This window comes from Opisthorchis viverrini (assembly GCF_000715545.1).
Source record: "Opisthorchis viverrini unplaced genomic scaffold opera_v5_129, whole genome shotgun sequence".
NCBI lineage: Eukaryota > Metazoa > Platyhelminthes > Trematoda > Opisthorchiida > Opisthorchiidae > Opisthorchis > Opisthorchis viverrini.
Window position 1 is genome coordinate 473,105 of NW_008751783.1, and position 23,563 is coordinate 496,667.

Below are 23,563 nucleotides of genomic sequence, written 5' to 3' on the forward strand. Positions count from 1 at the left end.
AGGACATGCCACCACCTTGATTCGCAAGCGAGTGATTGCATAGAGAAGTATTTATCATCAAAGGCGTCGCCACCGGACCTCAATATCTGGCCGGTGGTGAACAGAATTGAATACTTGGGTTATTTATCCTACTCACTGTAAACTCGGCATCCGACGAATCTGTGGAATGCACTGGCTTCTTCGCACTGTTGACCCGTGCTTTCGTGGATGGTCTATCAGAAGCATCTTTGGCTGACCCAGAAGTAGATGCTTGGTGATTATCCTCTGCCATATCCATTTGCTTTGTCTTGTTACCTGTGATGCCTTCCGTCAACCAACGGGTGTATTCTTCAGTGGTTTCCAGGACCCTTCCTAGATGAGAAGTGATAGCCTGTTGATGTTTCACACTAAGTCTTGCTTTCTGTTTTGCATGTACAATCTGAAAAATGGAAAAGATCATAAAAAGCACCATCACTATGGGAGTGATTGAAAACTAATGAAGGCAGTTGACATCATGTATTACATACATACATCATTATCATCGACAGCACAGATGAACGAAGGGAAATATCGAGTGGTCAAAAGACTAGAGTGGAACAAGGATGGGAGGCAAGGAAAATATATTATTCTTCCCAACTGACCTTGTCTATCTGGCGCCACCACTCGCGAACCATACGGGAAATCATTGCACAAAGTTTGCGGGCTCGTAAAACTTCCTCCTTCTCAAAACGTATGGACCGTTCCGTTTTATCTCGGTGTGCCTTGATGGCACCAATGGCCAGCTAAAAAAGGGACAAAGTGTCACCGCAATAAAAATGGCCAACCACCTAAAGGACACAAAGATGCAACCTGTGGACGAGCAGCATTAAAAACACATTCATTTGGAGAAACAGCAGGGTAGGATACCTTTTTGGCCGATGCTTTCTTCCACTGACGTTCTCTCTTGAAATCTTCCGATAACCATTGGAGTTCCGCAAACAAATAGTCAGAGTACATTTTGTCCGTCTGTTCTGGAGGAGCCGCCAGGGAAGATAGACTGGGAGTAGGGGCGGATGCCGTAACCTCGGTCCCCTCGGTACATATTTCACTGACTGACCAAAGACCCGCAAGCTTCATCCCCATCACACGTTTGTGCAGTTCCAATTCATCTAATGCAAGTTGATAGAGTGAGTCTTCATCCAACCTACGCTGGAATACGCAAGACAACAAAACACAAAATAAATGAGAAGCTATCCATCAGTTATTCGAGATCAGTTTAGATAAATCTGAATATGCTTGTAAACCTAAAGAATATATATGCTGAAGTAGCACTAACAAAAGTGTAAATATTTCATGATTGGAGGTGTGCCATTCTGAATAATACGTAGACCGTTATAGTTCTAAACTCTCCGGGAAAATTAACGACGAATCGGCACAACGGGTTAGTTGAATAACAATAGCTCAAGATAATCGAAACAACCTTAGCACCCAACGATATCACCCCAAAATACAGACAACCTGACCTACCTCCTCCTCTTCCTCCTCAGAATCACCGTCCGCATCACCAGTCTGTGGGCCAACATATCTTTGGATGCTAGGTAGAAAGAAATCATCAGGCGTCACTTTTCCCGACATAAAACTTCCGATCAGGGCCAAATCTTCTGGATCCAGATGACCAGAACACAACGCTTGCATCAATTCTTGTGACTTTTTGCGTTTCCATGGAGGAAAGTCGACCAAAAGCGAGCCACTTTGTATGAAGCTAAGTTCCGCGAGATCTTCATGATAGGCAGCCTGTAACCGCTGCAATCGTTCCAGTACATACTCGGAAATACGGGAACGAACAGCACGTAGAGAATAAGTTGCCGTTTGTGCATCTAACTGTGCACTGCTTGTGTAGGAATCGGGAGCGATTGGTAGCGGGAGTGGATTCTTGTCATCGGACTGACGATGGACAGGTGACTCAGTTGATAAGTTCTCAACATATTCCATATTCATCCCCATCGGGGTTTGTACACTGAGACAGAGATGATGCACTGTTGTAAGATATCACGGCGTCAGCGGAAAATCAGATGAACTGAAGCCTGATTGCACATGACGTACACAGAGCTAAAACAAAAGGATGCTGCTGAGATGAGCCTGCACAGTCGCACGCAAGCATTCGGAAGAATTTATCACCATGAGTCAGAGCGACATTTCTAATGTTTAATTGTGGATTCCGTTTTGTAGAGTAAAGATCAAAGCTGAAGATCCGCTTTATTCTTCGCAGGAATTATCAACAATGTGCGTCTTACTGATCCCAAGGGAGGTGTTCGTGTCAGAAGCCATCGAAGTAATAGTTGAGTACACTGTCACACTAGTTTTCAACCTTTCTAGTCGAGCGCAATCACTTCTATAGACGTTCGTATGACCCCAGATGTCTACTGCAATAGAATAACTATACTCAACTTCATCCACGTTTCTTACGAAGTAAAGTCTGTCGCGTGCTTCTAACATGAAGTGAAATTGATTCAGAGGCGATAGTACAGATATGTGAGGCTGGAAACCTGTGGGACCCGTTTCGCTTTGCAGCTCTAATTATCCTTTAACCGTGCAGATTCAATCCACATGACTTGACGTTAACTGCCTTCTTGGGCGGCGACTTGTCAGAGCTAGACTCAGTTTTTAGGTGTATTCTATAATATAATTCACATTTCTGCACGTAATTGGGGAAATTCTTAGGTTTCGTCTGCGGACTGTGACCTACACAGGTGGACGAACGTTATTATACAGATTAGTGTATTTCCTAGCCTTTTTTTCGATGGGCGTTTTCGTTATCCTGATCAAGGTGACCACTTGTATTTCCCTTGTTCCTGAGAACACTGAAAAGCGAGACATGCCCAGCTACTTCGCAAACATTTGGATGGACGACAATGTTAACGAATGTTGATTAGCGCTTGCATGTCTCCTTGCGGCAGTGCTGGATAAGGACACAAATAGTTTTGTAATTTGCTTAATTTACAAGGTGCCACCTAACGAACTCAACGGACAAATCCCCGTAATTGACCAAAAATAGCTCTGCACGGGTGATTGAGCCAAAATTGTGGTGGTCGAGCTTTGGTGCTGCAGTGCTTTTGAGAGCCACACTGGTTTGGTCTGCTCCTTACGGTTCGAACACACCAGGATGGTAAACAGGGATCAGTCCGACGAAAAACATATACGACTATACGTAGTGCGGTCAATCTTGTTACGTGTTCTTGAGTTGAGATCATACTGTTCGGTGTGAAAAATGTGAGAAGCGGGCGACCAGAATGTCCACATCTATGGGAACAATGTTGCTGTCTTCTCTCAGGAGAAGGGCTAGAAAGGGTTGGCCCCAAAACCGAACACTTCAAGTATGCAACGGTTGATCATAACCGACAATGTTATCCAACTCGGCCAAAAGACAGACAAACCTCTCAGTGATACGAGGCTTTGACCACCGATTCCTCAGACGCGTCGCCGAATGTGGATGGCGTCAACGAATTAGTAACCAGGCGAGTGGAGAACGAGTATCTGGTTGTGCAGTAAGTGCTCCGACCCCGCAAAACATTCAGCACTACGAACTACGATGGATCGCCATTTCTACGCATGCCGAAACACCGTCTACTGAGACGAGTATCGTTCTCCATGCCCTTCTCAAAATGGCGTGAGCCGCGAGATGAAGAACGTACTTGGTACTATCATCACCATCAGTTGTGAAAACGGCGAACTTACCGTACAGTGGTTCTAAGTGCCACAGCTTCGTTCACCGGATTTAGGAAAGTAGGGTAGATAGCTGCACATTGGAAGCGGTAGCTAATATACTTGATGTGTCAACAAAGAGGTGTCAGTGGAAACGGGGAGGGGAGCTGTGCATATAAAGCAACAGCTTGGTCACATGAGTGCAACTGAGGTCCCAACTGGGCCATATCTGACAGTGTCTCTAACTATTTATGTATCCTGTCTCACGATCCCCATCCAGAGAGACAGCGCAGCAGTTTGTCGGTAACTGCCCTCGTGGTTCGCTGCCAAGTCATCGTTTGACCTCCCCTGGCTCGCATCCACCCATCGCGTGGTTGGGCGAATAAAGACCTTCGAGGAAGTCGGCTGACTGGCCTACGGAGCACGTGGTCAAGCCAGCGCGACCAGTTTCGTCAGTTCATTTATCGCATGCGTTATTTCTTCCGAAAACCACTTGACGTACTTCGGCATTACTGAAGTGTTTGGGTGCTCTAATCAGATGCGGGCAATACTCTGAAGACACCGATCGACAAACACTGAAAGTCTTTTGACCTCCTCGGCGCGCAGGGTCCAGGTTACTGATCCGTATAATAATATGGAGCGCACCACAACATTCTAAACTCGACCCTTGACGGATATCCTGATGTCACACCTACGTCATAGGTGATGCAGGTTCACGAAAGCTGCTCTGGCCTTCCAAATCCGGAGGTGAATTGCATCTTTTGCGAGACCACCGGGACCGATAGGTAGGCAAATTTGTCTGCTACTTCAAGCGGCTCATTCGCAAGCATGAGATTAGGGTCCAAGTCCATCCAGCCTTGCAGGAACACTTTACACTTTGCAAGTGTGAAACAAAAACCAAACCATGAAGCGGAATTATTTAGATTATTTGATGTTCTTTGCATTACAGTGATACCACATCCAAGAAGAACTATGCCGCCTGCGCACCCGATATCTGCGAGCGAAATTCTTCAGAGCGTCTCGACTCCGCAGGCATTAGAGGCTAGTAGTGAAATTCCTGACGTTACTTAGGACTAGCGATCTCGATATCCAGTTGTCACTTAATCGTATCTGAGAGGTCGCACACACAGCTCTGAGGGCCGCTAGAAAACCATCTTTTACATTGTGCCATATCTTGTCCACGCGCCCACTACTAGTATAGTGCTGGTTTATTGTAGAGTTGTTGAGCTAGCTCGGATCGATGCTGTTGCCCAACGGTAATTATTCGAAGAAGTTGGATTGGTATGTTTCTGACTTGCGGTAGGCAAATTTGTCTGCTACTTCAAGCGGCTCATTCGCAAGCATGAGATTAGGGTCCAAGTCCATCCAGCCTTGCAGGAACACTTTACACTTTGCAAGTGTGAAACAAAAACCAAACCATGAAGCGGAATTATTTAGATTATTTGATGTTCTTTGCATTACAGTGATACCACATCCAAGAAGAACTATGCCGCCTGCGCACCCGATATCTGCGAGCGAAATTCTTCAGAGCGTCTCGACTCCGCAGGCATTAGAGGCTAGTAGTGAAATTCCTGACGTTACTTAGGACTAGCGATCTCGATATCCAGTTGTCACTTAATCGTATCTGAGAGGTCGCACACACAGCTCTGAGGGCCGCTAGAAAACCATCTTTTACATTGTGCCATATCTTGTCCACGCGCCCACTACTAGTATAGTGCTGGTTTATTGTAGAGTTGTTGAGCTAGCTCGGATCGATGCTGTTGCCCAACGGTAATTATTCGAAGAAGTTGGATTGGTATGTTTCTTGCTGACTTGCGAGGACCTGAAGAGAGGCCAACTGACGGCGTACACGGAATCAAGTTGTGTGCCTCTGAGGGAACCGCGATCTTGCATTGTGGCTCTTTTCCGGGCTGATAGCCACGTGATCCAACTACAACAACGGTTGATTTGCAGTTGGTGGCTACCAGGTTACGCGATGCGAACGTTTGTACTGAAAATTCGTACTGGCCAGAAGCGGTTGGTGATCAGTACACAACTAGGGGAGTCGCTCTCCGTTGTCCGTGCGACGAGCATCGACTCCGAATCTACCACCCACATACGATTCCAAGAAGCCCAACGGCCGAGTTACCAGAATGTCGTGGAAGAGATTATGAAGTTTGAAATCTTCTTGTTGTAGGCCATCCAGGATGGGGGCTACGTGACCCTTCATGCACTAGGCTGGCAACACTGCAAGAAATGCGGCTGGCCAATGTCACTAGCGTCCCTGCTGCCAGTTTCTTTTCAAATTGTCTGACTAATCGGTTGGATGTGTAGGCACCCCAGAATGTTCGCGATATGTCAACACCACGTCTCCACCCTCACCCACCCTTTTCTCTTATTTCATTTTACAACTTTAAATATAATTAGATAAACTTTTTGGTTGTACGGCAGTGAAGCATTAGTGTCAATATTGGTGCTGCCGTCTTCGGTAGTGATGATGATGGTGAAAATGGTAATGGTGGTGATGGTGGTGACGATAAGACGTTAAGGTCACTGGCCATATTGTTTTTCTTGGGACAGACAATTAAGAAACATGAACTATCTCAACCTAAATCATCCTGCTGCACGGTTAGGCAAGCAAGACTGAATGAGATCAACCTCAAAAGTGACGTCCACGGGTGGATCGGGTCGTTTGATAGTTAAGTTCGTCTATCTGGATCTCTGCATAAGGCTCGGCTGACTGGTGAAGGACGAAATCCCCTTCCGAATCCGAAAGGCAATGGCAGCGTGCACCAGCCTCCAACATTTTTGGGTCATTTCACTCAAGAACTCTTGCGCTTTTTCCTCCCCTTCGAACATGAGAATGATGTCATCTGCATATTCCAGATCGACAAGGCTTTCACAGGGTTTTGGAGACCTTCCAGCGTTCCTCTCATGATTTCGTCGACCGCGAAGTTAAATAGAAATGGAGAAGGTGGGCATCCCTGACGGACACCACTTTGTGTGCGGAAGCTTTTGTAGAGCTCGCCGTATACTTTCACACGTCCGGAAGTCTGAATACAAAAAGCATGTTATGTTCATAAACTTCTGGGGCATCCCTTGGTGGATAAGCGTGTCAACAAGAACAGACCGGTCAACCGAGTCGAATGCGCCTCGGAAATCCAGGACTACTAGAATTGTGGGTCCTCAATCAAAGCCAGAAGAACCAGGAGACTGTGTTCGTCAGACTTCTAACTATTGACCAACCTGGTATAAGAGACTCTGAGTGTCACGATGAACACCTCCAGTGTTGCTCAATGGGTCGCTGAGGTGCACAAACCGTCACACGACTGAAAGGTTCAGTCTCTTCGCGACGGGAGTTGACATTGATCACCTGCTGCAACTGTTCACAGAACTCCTTTACGGTTGGGTTTGATACAAACCTAGGGGAGTGGACAGCTATTACAACCACGTTCAAGATGGCCCCCTTGAGACGAGTCACAACTAGCTCTGGAAGTAATGGATTCAAAGCAGTGGGCGCATTTTTAGCTTGACCGCTTGCGGCAATGAAAACTCCGCGGGTGCCCGAGTTATCCGCTGTGACGAAGGCAGTAGAAGGCATTTCGATATTTCGTTTTGCTGAAAACATCACCATAAAAGTCGGTGAATAGGACTTCTCAGAGGAAGTCACATTGTGGTAGGTTACCTGCAAGCATTATATTGGGGTTTAGAGGACTACACTACTTCTTTCTGGAGACATCCGTCACGGATCACATCAAGACGTAAGGAGGCATCGTGGCACTTCGACTTTGTTAATCTCATGTTCCCATAATAAATGTGCAATGCGACAAAGTCTTCTATGGTCAGTGACAATCATTCCGCTTTCATCTCCAGCATAGTGCCAAGAATCACAACCATTAAGAAATGCAGGACGCACTGCCACGTAGTGACCCCGCGCTTTTCCAACAGACTATTGTAACGTCGACTAAAAAGGTGCCCAAATTGGAGCCAGGAAGAAGAGGCATTTGCGATTCTGAAGTTCGGTTCGTCAGCAATCCCGCCACTAACATGATTCAACTACTCAGATAGGTGGATCTATCCAACATTTCGATCGGTTCAGCTGGGGCCGTGACATTCGCCATGCCTGGGAGCAAACACTAGATCGTCCAGCAGTGGTACCCTTTCGGTGCCTAACTGCCACATCACCCGAAGGAAGCACGAGGACTGGGATACTTCCAGGTTGCCCAAGCCCAGATAGGAGAAGTCGAGAGGCAGATGTCGGGTTCGAACCACGGACCTTTCGGTCAGTAATTTCGCGCTCTTACCACTGAGCCATCTCGCCCCTTAGGAGACACTGAATATCACAGGTTGGCGATGCTGCTGGCGTACATGTTGTCAGTTTCTAACCAGATTGTTCGATTGGAGGTTGGATGCACAGACGCCTAGAATGTTTTGGCAGGCTAGTCCTACTTCCTTCTACATGTCCAATTTTTCTCGGTGGAAGAGAAGTTTGAGTTGCCTAACCGGCGCTTGCAAACCCCAGTTGGTGGATGGCAATAAGAATACCTTTCAACGCAGTGGCCACATTAATTTGATGTGTCCCGCTATCGATATCCATTTCGGCACTATGTTTGTCAGATGTTCGCCTAGCTGGCGTCTGAACTTGTCATTTTCTCTCCCACCACACAACACTCAGAGACCTCACCGGGTCGACGATCCTACATAACCTCCTGGGTATCATCGACAGATTGTACTCACTGTTTGTGGAGCGCTGAACAATGGCCCCTATCTCAGCGGTCATTACATAATAGTAAGCCCATGGGTAGTCCAGCACTTGCGGCACAAGGATGTGACGAAACGCGGTATGGAGGCTGCCGGCACGACGATACCGCAGCGGAGTCTAACCGGTCCTCCTATTCGAAATTCCTCTGACCTTCCACCGAAAGCGTAGCCACTCCTCAAACACGTTCCACATGGTTAATCTCACCCCTATGGAGAGGATAAGACACGATGCCTCCGTCTGGTGGGCACGTCACACGTGTAGGGCGTCCAGACTTTTCAACGCTACCAGTGTGATGCAGCTTCTTGCATGCCCAGGGAAATGTTTCAAACCACCTTAAGATCTTCCTTAGTCTTAGAGATATCCCGAGTAAAGTCCCATTCAAGCGAAACAACTGAGTCGTCAACATTACACATAATAAATTGACAGGACTATTGGGAGCTGTCAGGTGAGTAACCATTCAGACGGGCAGACGAGGAGCTCCTGTCAGCACTCAGCGTCGTCACAATTACAAACTTCCCACCAGAACTCAATTAGACCTCAATTAGATCACTCAGACGATACACTACGTTGTACCTAAGGCGGAATTTTGAGGAGTACCGCTAGCGAACTGACTTTCTGATTATATAAAATGGACGAACAATGCATATAAGCCTCTTGATGATGAAACTGAGCTGAGTTTGCGAGAAAGCTGCCGGCAGTTTGAATTTTCCGCGTGGTTTGAAACGCGCTCCTTCTCGGACAATCAGAAGCCTTCGGTATTCGCACAATGGAATTGAAACTTTGAAAGTTGTGACGTGTCATTGATGGATTAAAGCAATCAGGCAATTCAATTGGAAGTTTGAGTTCGAACTTATAAGCCCCATTCAGGCGTCTCAGTGTCTCAGTGATGCTGATAAATTATCCAACGAGACTTTTCAACCAGACGCGTGGTTGCTTCAGTGAAGAATGAAACTTGGAGAGCTGCAAAATTATAAGAGTAAGTTAAAACGGTTTTTGGTTTGAGCCTAAATGCAACAAACTGCAACAGTGTGGCATAGGAAGTTTTACTTCACTTGCGAAGTTTTTGCCACTGAGAGCATTGTGCTGATAATGGGCGCCCAATCGGGACGCCTACGGACTCTGAACTATATCCAAAAAGTAGAAGTTATGGAGCAGATGGGTTCACCTTTGTTGGGCTACGAACATGCTAGAGCTAACGCCCTCGACCTTTGTTATGTATGCCGTACACTACTCAACATCGCAGTGTCACTAGAAGCAGGGGAATCTTTCGCCTGAAAACAAAATAGAATATGGAAATTCAGCTAGCACATAATGACATTAAACGTCAGATATTTTAACCAGACTCGTGACTTCACCCGCAGCCACCATGGTTGCCACAGCGACAAGCCTTGAAGCCAATAGTAGTCGCCTTAGTATGGGGCGGATTGGTGAGCTATTAAAAACAAGCTTTTTAAGATGTTCCTTGGCTTGTCAGAGCCAAAGAATAAACTTTACTATTTCACACAGCGTGATTTGCACAGTGATAGTTTTATGCAGCCGTGAAAACACTGCCAAATTGCTCTCAGATTGTAATCGAAGTGCGACCACATATACACAGGCCACGAGTTCACGCATTGGCGAGCAGCTGAATGGGTTCGGCATGATCAAGTAACCACCAAATGATGAATTTGGTTAGATTTCGTGGTTTTGCGGGATGAATACCCTGGTTCATAGTCACACCACTCTCGTTTGAACGGTAGTCCTACTGTTCTGGCGCAATTATCCCAGTGAGTCCATGCTAAATTGAAGTGCGGGACTAGAGTTTCTTTCTTATTGGAGATCACCAGCAGTGTATATCCAATGGTCGTGCCGGGATTTGAACCACGGACATCTGACGTGCGAGGCATATTGGACGCATCTGAATTTTTACGTCTCAACAGGCGAACTTGTTCACACTTGAGCGATATGACTGGTGTGCATAACCCATCGAGCGACGGCCCCCAACTAGTCACAGAGTAATACGAGAACCGAACGGTTAATCGTACGTTTTTAATGTCAAAATGAAATCTGCCTGCAGGCTGTATAGGCTGCGAACATGACAGTGAAATGCATGCGGCAAGCCGAGCGGCAATTAGCATTTTAAGGCGATAATATAAGATCGTGTGCAGTTAGTGCGTGTTAAAACCGGTTCCCTTTAACATCGGTTCTCTGAACGCCCTTCTTCCTCCTGAGAGTTGGGCTCATGGTAGGTGGTCGGAGCCAAGACCACCTATTTTTCCGCGGTGGATGACGATGTATTTCGTGAATGTCCAACCGCACTCGAATTCTTCAGCGGATACCGCTGAGCAGTGCATGCAGCGAGAGTGGCATACACGAAAGTTATGACCATATTTGTGCAGCCAAAAAAGATGGAAGAATCCATCGCTGGCTGAGGGCACCCGCAGTTTCAAGAAGAATGATCCAAAACGTACGAGGGCATAGCAAAGTGGTTACTGCCAAATACTTGCGATTCAGATGGGGATTGTCGGAGCGAACGTGACAGTTTTTGCCAATATAAACCTAATATCAGGATGAATGTCTCCGAAAAATGAAGAATTCCAGCAGTGCTCCCCGACAGTTATGAGTTAGAAGTGATGGATTTGGCAGAACTTGGACCACCTTGAGCGGCTACATTGATGAGTACGTTGACGAACTGCAAAGTAAATGAATTAGAGGTAGTCTTACGGCATCTCCGAGGGAAAAATCTTGTTGCGGGACCAGGGATTATTTAGTAATATGTTAAGAGAGTACAGACAAATTGTCACCGCAGGGAGAATAATTAAGTGCACAGATTGGTATAAAATGTCAGAGCATCCTGAAACTTGGAGCAGAGGCATAGTTGTGCCGCACTGAGAAAACGTCAAAGGGAGTGCGAGCTTACGTAGGTTGATTCCCACGGGCCAAAGGCCCAAAACAACCGAGAAGGAGCGTGTTGGTGAGGATATAACAAGACACATATGGGCAGCCAAATTGTGCACGACGGTTGCGACAGCGCATTTAAATTTTATGCTGGTTCACCGCTTTCCACAAATTCACGGATTTGTGCATAGTTATAAAGCTTTTGCCCAAGCTTCCCGGGTGGAGCTTGTTTTTGTCAGTCAGTGGCTTGAATTCGCCTGAGAAACGCAAGCGGAAATGGGGCCTACCACCACTCTTTATGTTCCCAGCGCTGAACATACCAACACAAGGACTGATAGTGAAAGCATCCGAACTTGCTCTGAAAAGGGTGCTAAACGCGCCGCGGGAGGACTGCTTGATGTGAGAAAAATTGTTGCCCGATAAAATTATGCGTCTTGAGTAGGAAATTTTGCTAACCATTTCCCAGCCGTGTGATAGTTTGTTTAATGCTGATAAACTTCATTCGTCAAACCTCGTTCAACCAGGTCTCCTCGAAGGAGAGATACTTCGGAGAATCTAGTCAATCTACGGGAAGACGCCTTTCGGAGTCAATGGATTTAAGACAAGCAAACACTTTATGATAGCTCTTTGCACACAGTAAATGTTACGTCTTTATTGAGCCCTTGATTCGCGTATCCAAGACGTACTCTGGCTTGGAGCCAGTCGATCAACCCGCCTTTATGCTAGTAATACCGAGGAATGTACGTCGAGCCATCTGTGGAACTACAAACTATTTTTCAGCAACTTTTTCATGGTACATTTTGAAGGACATTTTTGATGGGACTCATGCTCTAATTCTTTTTGTTACTGTCTTCGTTAGATCTTCTGGTCCATCCCTACCCGGCACGATAACGGCGTTTGCCTAGTCTCCTCAGAATCAAATTTGGACGAAATTTTCGTCATCCGGTGGAAGGTGCCTTTCCAGTAACCGATGCTTCGCAGGGTCTCCATCCATTTGGAGGGCTCGAGCGTTGGAAGTTCAGGGTGATATGTCATCCGAGAAAAGTAATCCTAAATTAGAAAACGTATCTGCGGGGTAGTTTGGCGGCACGATTGTTCTGAAGAACGAATTTCCGATGATCATTCTGGAATTCCTTGTGCGCCTGTTCATTGGAGTCGGCGTCGTTTTGTTGGTTACTGCATCAGGGAGCCGAATCAGCTTCTTCTCAGCCAAAGAACCCTGGAAGGAGAGCATTAGATCTTTGTTCATGGAGAAAAGTTCATTATCGGATTTCGTCCACGCAGCTACCTCATTTATGTTTGAATTTTCTAGCGCTTTCAAAAAGAAATTCCAGTTTTTCTTTTATTTTACCAAATAATAATGAATATTCATGCTGGTCTTTCCGGCAATGAAATGGAGGCGGGGTTTCGTTCATTGGAAATTGTCTTGCTAGTCGTGGGTTGAATGGCTTCCCCGATTCAGAGGAAGCAGGCGCAAACAAAGGCGCGAAAATCGTTGGATGCCTGGCTTATCTAGTCATCCTAGTACATGCAAAATGTCAGTAGGTCTCTCAACCATGAAGTTCCATGTCATACGTTTGCCGGCCTTTTATTTAATCCACATCTGTTGCGGTTCACTGATAACTGTGACACAAACCAGAGTGAAATAACCTGGCTCATGCTTGTGAATAATTGAGCGCACCGCAGAAGTGGATAGGTTTTCACGCAAGGTTATATTGGATTGGAAACTCTAACCAATTGACACGCGTTACTTCCTTAACTGAATTGAATGAGTTGAATGAATTCTGAAAATTTGTACGAGCAAAAACACGACCAATTTCAAATGCACCAAAAATGCCTCTGAGCAAGCCATCGAGATTGGCGAATGCAGTTGGGTTTGCTGAGATCGAGTGGAGAAATATGGTGAGGCGGGGTGGTTCGTGCCCACTTAGTCTGGCGGTTGGCAAAAGAATACTAGCGTCCTGATGGTGCAAAAAACAAACTAACCGATGAATTTTCGGCGTAAATTGGTGTTTGTGTTGCCGTTAACGACAGCCCAGTTTCAAGGACACCCAAAGGATAACTTCTACATTCAAGCGGCACTTCATATGTAAACTGCCCAAAGTGGCTTTAGCGTCGGTGTTGTAAAATAAATCACTGCTTCACGGCAACTATTGCGACTACAACAGGTCTTTTGTTTCACTGCTTTGGAGCTTGAGCTTATCGGCAATGGCGTTGTTTACCTTTGTGGTAAATACAACGATTTCATGTGGATAGTCCCTTAAAATATTAACATACGGGGTTACATCCAATGGCGCATGTTCAAGGTACTGATTCAGGAGCACGAAATATTCATTTGGCTGATGATTTTCTGTCCATATAGCCCTGTAGGTTATCATTGACGTACGAAAGCCCAAACATCCACACAGTTGACGAACCGTTTCGCAAAGGATCGAATAAGACTAATCAGGTGAATATATTTTGTGTTCAGGTAACGCCGGCCACATTAAGTCGAAAAGTTGTGGGCAGCTGGTGCATGCTGCGTAAGCTTCTTGCTACCTTCGTCTGCGAAATTGTAATTACTGTACACTCCCTGAATGATTGATACCATCTAGCCGCTCCATCTCCAAAAATCTTCCGATAATCGGAAAATGAGGTCCAGTGAAGCTCGAAAACTGAGAGACTTGTCACAACCGTCGCATTGGGATTAGTTCATACATTGTCAACGGCGTTCTCCCCTTGCTCGTGAGATGCCACTTGGAGCACCACGCCACAGTGGACGGTGTCGGCTGAATTTTGTAGGAACCCGGAACTGTAGAGTAGTGTAAGTTTCCAACACTACGAGACAGATAAAGAAGCTTTCATGCCTCCCAAATGTATCGATATCTCTCGGCTCAAAGACCTTCCATTGGTGCAGAAGGTTCTCTGCACCCGAGCACGGACGTATGCTAACTGCGTTGAAGACCGAGAAGGATGGAGCCAATGCAACAACCAGTTTCCCAAGAAAAATATCTTAACTTGAACCAACTAACTGCAGAGTTGTGACCGTATTGTGCAATTTAAAAACTGAGGTGCACACCAGAACTACGCACAATAATCAATTCGAACAAGTTTTCACAAGTTTTGCGGGTTATGTACCTTTTGATTTAGCCATGTATGCAGTTATGTGCCGCTCTCTAACGTTTGACCCTTCTTTTCGCTCCTACGGTTTTGAGGAAACCTTGTGTGCTGGATCAGGATCGGCCATCCACTGGCCGATCCATTCATATCGCTAACAAATTAGGCATACCCAAATTCAGACATAAGTCTGCCACTTAACATATTGATGTACATATCATTCATAATGTCCTATGATGTATTACTAATCTCGTTTTATAGACCACCGCCAAGGGTGAGGGACATCTGTTTCTCTTTTCATCCGGAACTATGGATGGTTCCAGGTACTTTCCGACCCGATTTTACTAGTCCCCGGCTTCCTACTAGTGTATACATTTGGTGAAAGTATTCAGTAACACAGGATGAAATTCACCGAAACGCCTTACTGGTCCTCCAAGTCACACTGTTATCCTGTGTCCAAACATGGGGCTTAAGATCTTGTTTTCTGAGCCTTTTCGTGTTCTCTACCATACCTACGATACTCATCGCACGGTGTAATAACCAATCAGGTCAAAGTATCTATTTGGTCCGCTGCTGAGTGCTATTCCCCCCTCACACCTGTGCCCAGCTTTGAGTTTATGGCATGTAGACAGTCAGTAGAGTTCAAGTCATCGACTTCCTGCCTTTCCACCCTACAGAAATTTATGGAAACCAAGTCGTCGGTGGATACGAACACCTCAAACGGCGTGGGACCGGATCACAGCCACTTAACTTCGAAATTTTCACGGAAGCGCCATTCTGCAGAGTGCGCCTCAGCTAAATATGGACATGATCCACTCAGACACTTAATCCAGTCGTTTGCAAGATCGAAAGTGCCTCGCTCTCCGCTGCGACATTTATCTGATTTGATGTATGTGGAGCACTATGAGAACGGTGGTGGTTATGCTTTGCATTCCTACGCTGACGAACTCGCACACTTAAATAAAGTTGAGCTCGAACTGTTCACCAAGAAGTATTTCAGAACACTGTTCACAGAGCGACGGAAGAGGGGAATACATGTCCCCTTTTCATATTATTGCATCGGTGTTGTCCATGGTGCTGCTAAGCGTATACCTGAGTTGCTTTCGTATCTTTCCGTGATGTACCCAGAATTGAAAGTTAACACGAATCCCTTAGAACGAAAAAATGCTTCAGAATCTACGTCCATATCGAGGTACTCTGAAGACGTTTTCAAGGCCTACACACGAGGAATATTCCGCTTTGGCCCCCTACATGCTATAAGTATTGTAGGAACCAAAGGAGAGGAACGTGGCTGCTTCTCGAATGATCTTCTCCGCATGATTGAATCTGATCCATTTCTCCGCTTAGTTACGCCATGGGGAGCACTCTCCAGCCTCTCCGGAATGGATCCTCACGACAGCAACGACGGTCCGATAATCTGGGCCCGCCATGGCGAGCAGGCCGTTCCGGTGTGTGCCACATCCTCACTAAGCAAGATGAGGTGAGTTTAGCCTAACGGTTTAGCGTGCTCTCCTTATTTCACTTTCAGTAACCCAATAGGTATCCAAGGTTAGGATGAGTCTGCTTCATGCGTTCTATGTTGACTGTCCACTGAACGATGCACGAGTACCAGTTGATTGTCCAAACTCCAAGATGGGTTGATTAACTGCTGCCCTTCATCAGGATGGATAAAATTCCATTAAGGTAACGTACAAACCGCATCTTCAATATACTCGCAACTCTCCACAAGTGCGTCATAACCGACGGAGCAGTCCTCTACTATGTCATCCTAACAGCAGTAGGGTATACCGAAGAACAGAAGAGAAATTGTTTCTCAGGTTGTGATATCTGAGTTTTGATCGCGTTTGGGTCATGAATGTTTAAATGAATCACATACATCCACAGTTATCTGGCGTTTGAATGCGGTGCATGAAGGGTGGTGTTTGGCGTTGGTGGGTAAGTCGTGGAACTTTGACAGGCGCAGATGGCAAAGCTCTTCTGCTTTTGCTAACAGGTGACTCGCGATGGGAGGTCGAAGGTGATTCCAATATATTCGAGGGGTTCAGCGGGGCATAACAGGGGCGTTGATCGTTTCCTAATGGGGGAATTTGAATTTTCAGGGTTAAGCTGGAGCGAGACTTCGCAGCTCGGGTCTTGAAGCAGAAAAGGAGCCAGGACAGTAGGGACGGGATTTGACACATTCGAGGGAAGCGCTAATGTAGTTTAATCACTTGTCATTGGTGAATGTAACCGAAATGTTCGGATGAGTTATCTTCGTCGTACAGTTTTGTCATAAGGTAATCCTGTGTCAATAATGACGGCGCGTTGGGTAACAACGAATTGCCCGCGCTAACCCCAGTGTTATTTGTGACGGTGATATTGCTGCGATTGCACTTGAAAGGTTAATTATATCGATCTTGAGCAACTCAGTACCCGGGAGATGCTGATGGGTCCCATAAAAGCAGCCAGTCAGGCGTGAGTACTAATACTATGGGCCCGTTATGATGATGCGGCTATTTCCCCCATCGCTCTATTTTGTTACTCGCTCAATAGCTTTAGAAAACTCTAAACAGATGCCAAGTGTTTCAGCGCAAACCGCTCTAGATCGCTCAAAAAAATACTCAAAAGATAGGCTCGTCTGGTTAGACCATTTGAGTCTGTATCCATGCCTTAATTCAAGGGTCTCACTGGCCAAATATTCACACTCTCACATCCATCCACACACTAACATCTTTTGGCACGCGTCTTGTACCTTCAGAGTGCAACGTCATGCTTTGGAGTGTGCAGTCTCTGAACATCCTTACAATTCAAGGGGAGCAGTGGAGGTTGTGGAGAATTTTACGTGACCCGGTAGTTCTATTATTTCTGATGGAAGTATACCTGATGAAGTCAGTGCGAGAAACTCAAAGACGCGAATCACGCCTGCCAATTTGTGTCACTTGTGGCATCAAAAAGGTATATCACTGGATCTCTGCCTCTGAAGGGATCACTCGATCTTAAGAGTCGGAAAATCCACCGCCGAAAATTGTAGTGGCTCTGCTATGAGGTACGCACACTGAAACATAATCTACTAAGACGGATGTTGTTCTGCGTGCTTCCTTCAGAATAGCTGAAACCGCGAGACGGACAAGGTATGACTTAACAGATGGATATGGGACGAGATGATCCAAGTGGTTAGAGCGCGAATTTATTGACCGGAAGGTCTGTGGTTTGAACCCGACCTCTGCCTCTCGACTTCCTGGCAACCTGGCAGTACCCCAGCCCTCATGCTTCCTTCTGATGGCACGGCATTTAGGTACCGATAGCGTGCTACAGTTGAACGAACACCGTGACGGTTTGCTTTCCTGCGTGACTCTTTGAGCCACACTGGGTGGTGTCCGTGCGAAACTCGCGGTCTCTCATACCAGGCTGGTCAGTGGTTAGAGGTCTGATCATCACAGTCTCCTGGTCTTTCAGGTTGGGGGCTGAAACATGGATGGTGACTTGTTCTATAAAACTGGTAACTCGTTTGCATTTCCCGCCGGATGGGGTCGAGATGGCTCAATTGGTTAGAGCGCGAATTTACTGACCAGAAGGTCTGTGGTTCGAACCCAACATCGGCCTCTCGATTTCCTCTGTCTAGGCTTGGGCAACCTGGCAGTATCCCAGCCCTCGTGCTTCCTCCGGGTGGCATGGCAGCTAGGCACCAGAAGGGTGTTACAGCTGAACGATTTTTCCCCGCCGAATACCGCTGCCTTGCGCTCAGGCTTTTGAGCCAAAGGTCCTAACCGTCTCCTTCTCAAGGTCTGGGCGTTCTGGTAGTATCCCAGTCCACACACAACCATGAATTGCACACAACTAAAACCATGTCCCATCCGCCGTCGCGTGGTCTAACCAGCAGAGTTACCCTACTTGTTTCACACTGGGGCGGGCAAACCAAAACATGCTGCCGCTGACGCCTTGCACTTTCACGTATTACCTCTTCTGCCCTACACCACCCCACCCCAATTTTAATGCTGTGTTCGCAAATCCTAGAACTAGCAATAGCCGATGTGTTCACAGTGCGTCATACTCAGATGCAGCTTCCACACATCCGACTTCAACAGCAACCCTTAGCACGTCAAATGATGTTCTCAAATCCCGAAACCTGCATCTATTGTTCGCATGTAGAAGCAATCGGGGTAATAAGCGGCTCTTCCTCGTCAGAGGATTTCCTCCGGATTGATGTATGCTGTTTGTCAGAAACAAGGATACAGAATGGAAACACGGTAATCGAACTAACTGCCTCCTTTCTTCCTTTTAGTTCGCAGCTGCGAACCTCTGGTGATGCGGAGGCAGCTGCAGCCGGATATGCCGGGGTGGCTATTGCATTGAGCGTATTGTATTGATTAGATACCCGTTGACAGTTGTCTCTGGGTGGTTCGTTTGGCAGCGTCTATGGAAGAATCTTGGGAAAGTGGGGTCCACCACTGTCTGTTCATTGTGTCTGCTTACGGCCCAACGGACTATATCTCTTAACATGTCAATGGATATTTCCACGAAGCTCTAGTTGTCTTTTTTTTACAGCTAACCAAGAGCATGGACACTGGTTGCTGGTGACATGAGCGCTCAGCCAAGGACTGAGCTTCTTGGGTTAGATATGAAACACGTGGGTAACGGAGTGCGCCTGCTCTAGATGTGTGCCCACTACAGACTGTTCCTTTGCAGTTCCAATTTCACGAAGAGCGGGAACCGCTTGACAACGTGGTGCCCGGCAACAAACCAGCCCCGATTTTAAATAGACACATCGCCATCACCTACCAATCGCGAGAATCGATCACTGGCTGTCACTCCTGGAACACCAACGTAGACCACGCACTTGTGCGCTGCTGCTTTCCATTATGCTGTTCAGATTTACACAAAATGTGCACACCTCACTTAGCCAGTGAGAGGCTAGTGGACCCCGAAGTCAAACGAAACTTCGAGAACTGGCTCGGCGAACGGTTTCTTAGTTCAGCTATTAATGTTCATTTGAAGCAGAAATCCACAGCGCCACTCCGTTTGTGGTACAACCCAGCCAACTTCATTCGAACACTAGATCATAGACCGTGGCTTTGCTGCAGGCCTACCGACAGATTCTCCCGGCCTCAGTCACATCTCAACCGGATTCATCATCCGACGCCAGGTGCAACTGAGCGTCCTTGCAGACTGAAGCTTGGTGAACCCAAAAGGCCCAAGAAATGGAATGTGCGAAAAACGCTAGAAACATCCGCAGGCTGTTCCACTTGATTCTTTCGACTGGTCCTAGGAACCATCTTGTCAGTGAAACTATCGCGGACCAGAGTGGCTCTTTGATATTCAGCAAAAAAGGACGTTGTGGCTACCGGGCAGGATCCTTCGAACAACAGTTCAGTTGGCCACCTGCTACCTCCAATTCGGTCTGTCGACCTTCAGGAAAAAGATGGACTGTTGATATGGAACCCCCTTCAGCCTTAAAAGTGTTTGCTTGTATATCTAACCAAACGCCATCCTACCGTTTTTCCTGAGGACCTTACACTACCCAAGGATGACAGTGAATTCCTCAAACAGCATAGCCAGCCTGTTTGGAGTAAGAGACCGTCCCAAACTAATGGAATGCCCATTTTCAAAAAGGGTTTCTCAATGAATGCGGTAACCACAGAGGTGTTAGCTTTACTCCCGTTTTAATGAAGCTTCTGGTTTCTTTGTCGTCTTACAGCGGCACACGAATCCTTGAATTGTGAGCAAGCGGGATGTCAGCTGGGTAGAGGCTGCGTCGACCACATCCTCACACTCCATCAGGTGTTAGGGCAACGCCATATGTATCCCTTGACGTCAAGCGTGTGTTCGACTCTGTCGGTCGGTCAGTGGTGGCAGGCATACTTGCTCAACAGGGTGTCGCAGAAGTTTGTGAACATAATCCTGTCCCTATATTAATGTACTTCTGGGTATATGAGAGTGTTTGATGAACTTCCTACGACAGTTTCTACAAAAAGTGGTATCCAACAAGGATACCCACTCTCTCCTCTCTTGTCTAACCTCTTCAACGAGGAAGTAATCAGGCGAACGCTGGAAAGTGTTAAAAATCTTGGTGTTCAAATGGCTGATGAAAACCTTTTCGATCTGGAATATGCAGATGATTTCCTTCCCGTGTTCAAAGAATGGAAGGTGCAGACGCTTTTGCATAAATTGACCAAAGTCATATCGAGTTTTGGAATGCAATTTGCACCCACAAAGCGTAAGGTCATGCTGTTGGACAATCAGTCACCGGACAAGCCATCTACAGTCTAGGAAGAGACTCAAATTAGTCGAGCGGTTGACTTATCTTGGAAGTTGTATTAGTTTCGATTGTAGTGTAACAGTTTAGGGTATTCACGAATCTCGAGAGATCTGGTCGTGTCTCCTTACTTGTGACACCTGTAGCGCCAGAGCGGCATATCCCTGAGTCTCAAGGACATACGTAGCAGACTACAGTACGGTATATTCTGTTATGTGGCTGAGACTAGACCCATTTGAGCGGGGGAACTGAGACATCTTCCGGTCTTCGACAACCGCTGTCTCAGAACCAAAGCTCATGTGTGTTGGTGTCAGCGAATCCGTAACGAGACAGTTGAAAAGCGAGTTTTCAATTGTGTAACAGGGACTTTCACCGAAGAATGTTTCCAGCACTGGAAGCTGTGTTGGTGCAATGCGCATGCTGCAAGACGTGGGTGTTAATCGATGTCAGTGGTGTTTTTGTCAGTTACTATCCAGATTGTTCGAATGAGTGTCTGGAAGTGTAGACACATCGGAATGATTGTGGTAGGTTAGCGCTAAGTCCTTTCCTCATCCACTGTTATCCTTCTCTTTGTTACGAAATGACATGGTTGTCACGAAACGCTTGAATCTTACCACGGCGTGACGGTCTGTGCATCGTTTGCGCAACCGATTAGACCATACCCAACGGTGCATATGTGATACTCAGGATCTCTTACACCAGGTTGGTTAACGAATAAAGGACCGACCCTAGGAGTAGGGGTCATACATGGTGACTTGTCTGGTAGAATGATGATCTATTAACATGTCGTTCAGCTGTAGCATTCTTCCAGTGTCTAACTGCCATTCCACCAGGAGGAAACACGATTGCTGGGGTATTGTCTAGTTGCGCACCCGGCCTCAGTCACATCTCAACCGGATTCATCATCCGACGCCAGGTGCAACTGAGCGTCCTTGCAGACTGAAGCTTGGTGAACCCAAAAGGCCCAAGAAATGGAATGTGCGAAAAACGCTAGAAACATCCGCAGGCTGTTCCACTTGATTCTTTCGACTGGTCCTAGGAACCATCTTGTCAGTGAAACTATCGCGGACCAGAGTGGCTCTTTGATATTCAGCAAAAAAGGACGTTGTGGCTACCGGGCAGGATCCTTCGAACAACAGTTCAGTTGGCCACCTGCTACCTCCAATTCGGTCTGTCGACCTTCAGGAAAAAGATGGACTGTTGATATGGAACCCCCTTCAGCCTTAAAAGTGTTTGCTTGTATATCTAACCAAACGCCATCCTACCGTTTTTCCTGAGGACCTTACACTACCCAAGGATGACAGTGAATTCCTCAAACAGCATAGCCAGCCTGTTTGGAGTAAGAGACCGTCCCAAACTAATGGAATGCCCATTTTCAAAAAGGGTTTCTCAATGAATGCGGTAACCACAGAGGTGTTAGCTTTACTCCCGTTTTAATGAAGCTTCTGGTTTCTTTGTCGTCTTACAGCGGCACACGAATCCTTGAATTGTGAGCAAGCGGGATGTCAGCTGGGTAGAGGCTGCGTCGACCACATCCTCACACTCCATCAGGTGTTAGGGCAACGCCATATGTATCCCTTGACGTCAAGCGTGTGTTCGACTCTGTCGGTCGGTCAGTGGTGGCAGGCATACTTGCTCAACAGGGTGTCGCAGAAGTTTGTGAACATAATCCTGTCCCTATATTAATGTACTTCTGGGTATATGAGAGTGTTTGATGAACTTCCTACGACAGTTTCTACAAAAAGTGGTATCCAACAAGGATACCCACTCTCTCCTCTCTTGTCTAACCTCTTCAACGAGGAAGTAATCAGGCGAACGCTGGAAAGTGTTAAAAATCTTGGTGTTCAAATGGCTGATGAAAACCTTTTCGATCTGGAATATGCAGATGATTTCCTTCCCGTGTTCAAAGAATGGAAGGTGCAGACGCTTTTGCATAAATTGACCAAAGTCATATCGAGTTTTGGAATGCAATTTGCACCCACAAAGCGTAAGGTCATGCTGTTGGACAATCAGTCACCGGACAAGCCATCTACAGTCTAGGAAGAGACTCAAATTAGTCGAGCGGTTGACTTATCTTGGAAGTTGTATTAGTTTCGATTGTAGTGTAACAGTTTAGGGTATTCACGAATCTCGAGAGATCTGGTCGTGTCTCCTTACTTGTGACACCTGTAGCGCCAGAGCGGCATATCCCTGAGTCTCAAGGACATACGTAGCAGACTACAGTACGGTATATTCTGTTATGTGGCTGAGACTAGACCCATTTGAGCGGGGGAACTGAGACATCTTCCGGTCTTCGACAACCGCTGTCTCAGAACCAAAGCTCATGTGTGTTGGTGTCAGCGAATCCGTAACGAGACAGTTGAAAAGCGAGTTTTCAATTGTGTAACAGGGACTTCCCCCGAAGAATGTTTCCAGCACTGGAAGCTGTGTTGGTGCAATGCGCATGCTGCAAGACGTGGGTGTTAATCGATGTCAGTGTGTTTTTGTCCTGTAGCATTCTGTGTCTGTCTAACTGCCATTCCACCAGGAGGAAACACGATTGCTGGGGTATTGTCTAGTTGCGCAAGCCTAGACAGGAGAAGTTGAAAGGCAGAGGTCGGGTTCGACACTTATACCGGAATTTTGAGCCGAAAGCTTTGCTCCCATATAGGTTTTGGTTTTGTGGTAGTATCTTCTCCCCCGTGCGACCGTGAACTTCGCAGCCAAAAATACTCCACGTCGACCGTCGCTTCATGCCATCAGATGGGTCGCCTTGTTGCATGCAACAGGGGGGGTAGGCGGAAATACACGTTCCCCCCACACACCTGTTCTCCTCTCACCGCACCTCTTTGCTAGAGACATATCCGTAGGTCTGGTCCTCATCATCATCATCAATGACAGCAACATCAGTGTTGGCACTGATGCTTCACTGCCGTACAACCATAAAGTTCGTTTAGTTATATATATATATATATATA

At 46.6% G+C, this 23,563-nt stretch overlaps 2 protein-coding genes across 2 annotated transcripts in view; one reads left to right on the forward strand and one right to left on the reverse strand.

Moving 5' to 3' along the window:
- T265_13978 (hypothetical protein) overlaps window positions 1-4,696 on the reverse strand; it is a gene marked incomplete at both ends in the record, with an annotated part of 45,619 nt that extends 40,923 nt beyond the window's left edge. Inside the window, 8 exon segments of the mRNA XM_009171477.1 lie at window positions 137-418; window positions 621-761; window positions 886-1,167; window positions 1,486-1,902; window positions 3,928-4,074; window positions 4,163-4,277; window positions 4,378-4,639; window positions 4,648-4,696. Of these exon segments, the coding sequence (XP_009169741.1) occupies window positions 137-418; window positions 621-761; window positions 886-1,167; window positions 1,486-1,902; window positions 3,928-4,074; window positions 4,163-4,277; window positions 4,378-4,639; window positions 4,648-4,696 (1,695 nt within the window).
- Window positions 4,697-15,020: 10,324 nt separating this feature from the next.
- T265_06247 (hypothetical protein) overlaps window positions 15,021-23,563 on the forward strand; it is a gene marked incomplete at both ends in the record, with an annotated part of 40,985 nt that continues 32,442 nt past the window's right edge. Inside the window, one exon of the mRNA XM_009171457.1 lies at window positions 15,021-15,854. Coding sequence (XP_009169721.1) covers window positions 15,058-15,854 — 797 coding nt within the window. The remainder of the gene's footprint in view (window positions 15,855-23,563) is intronic.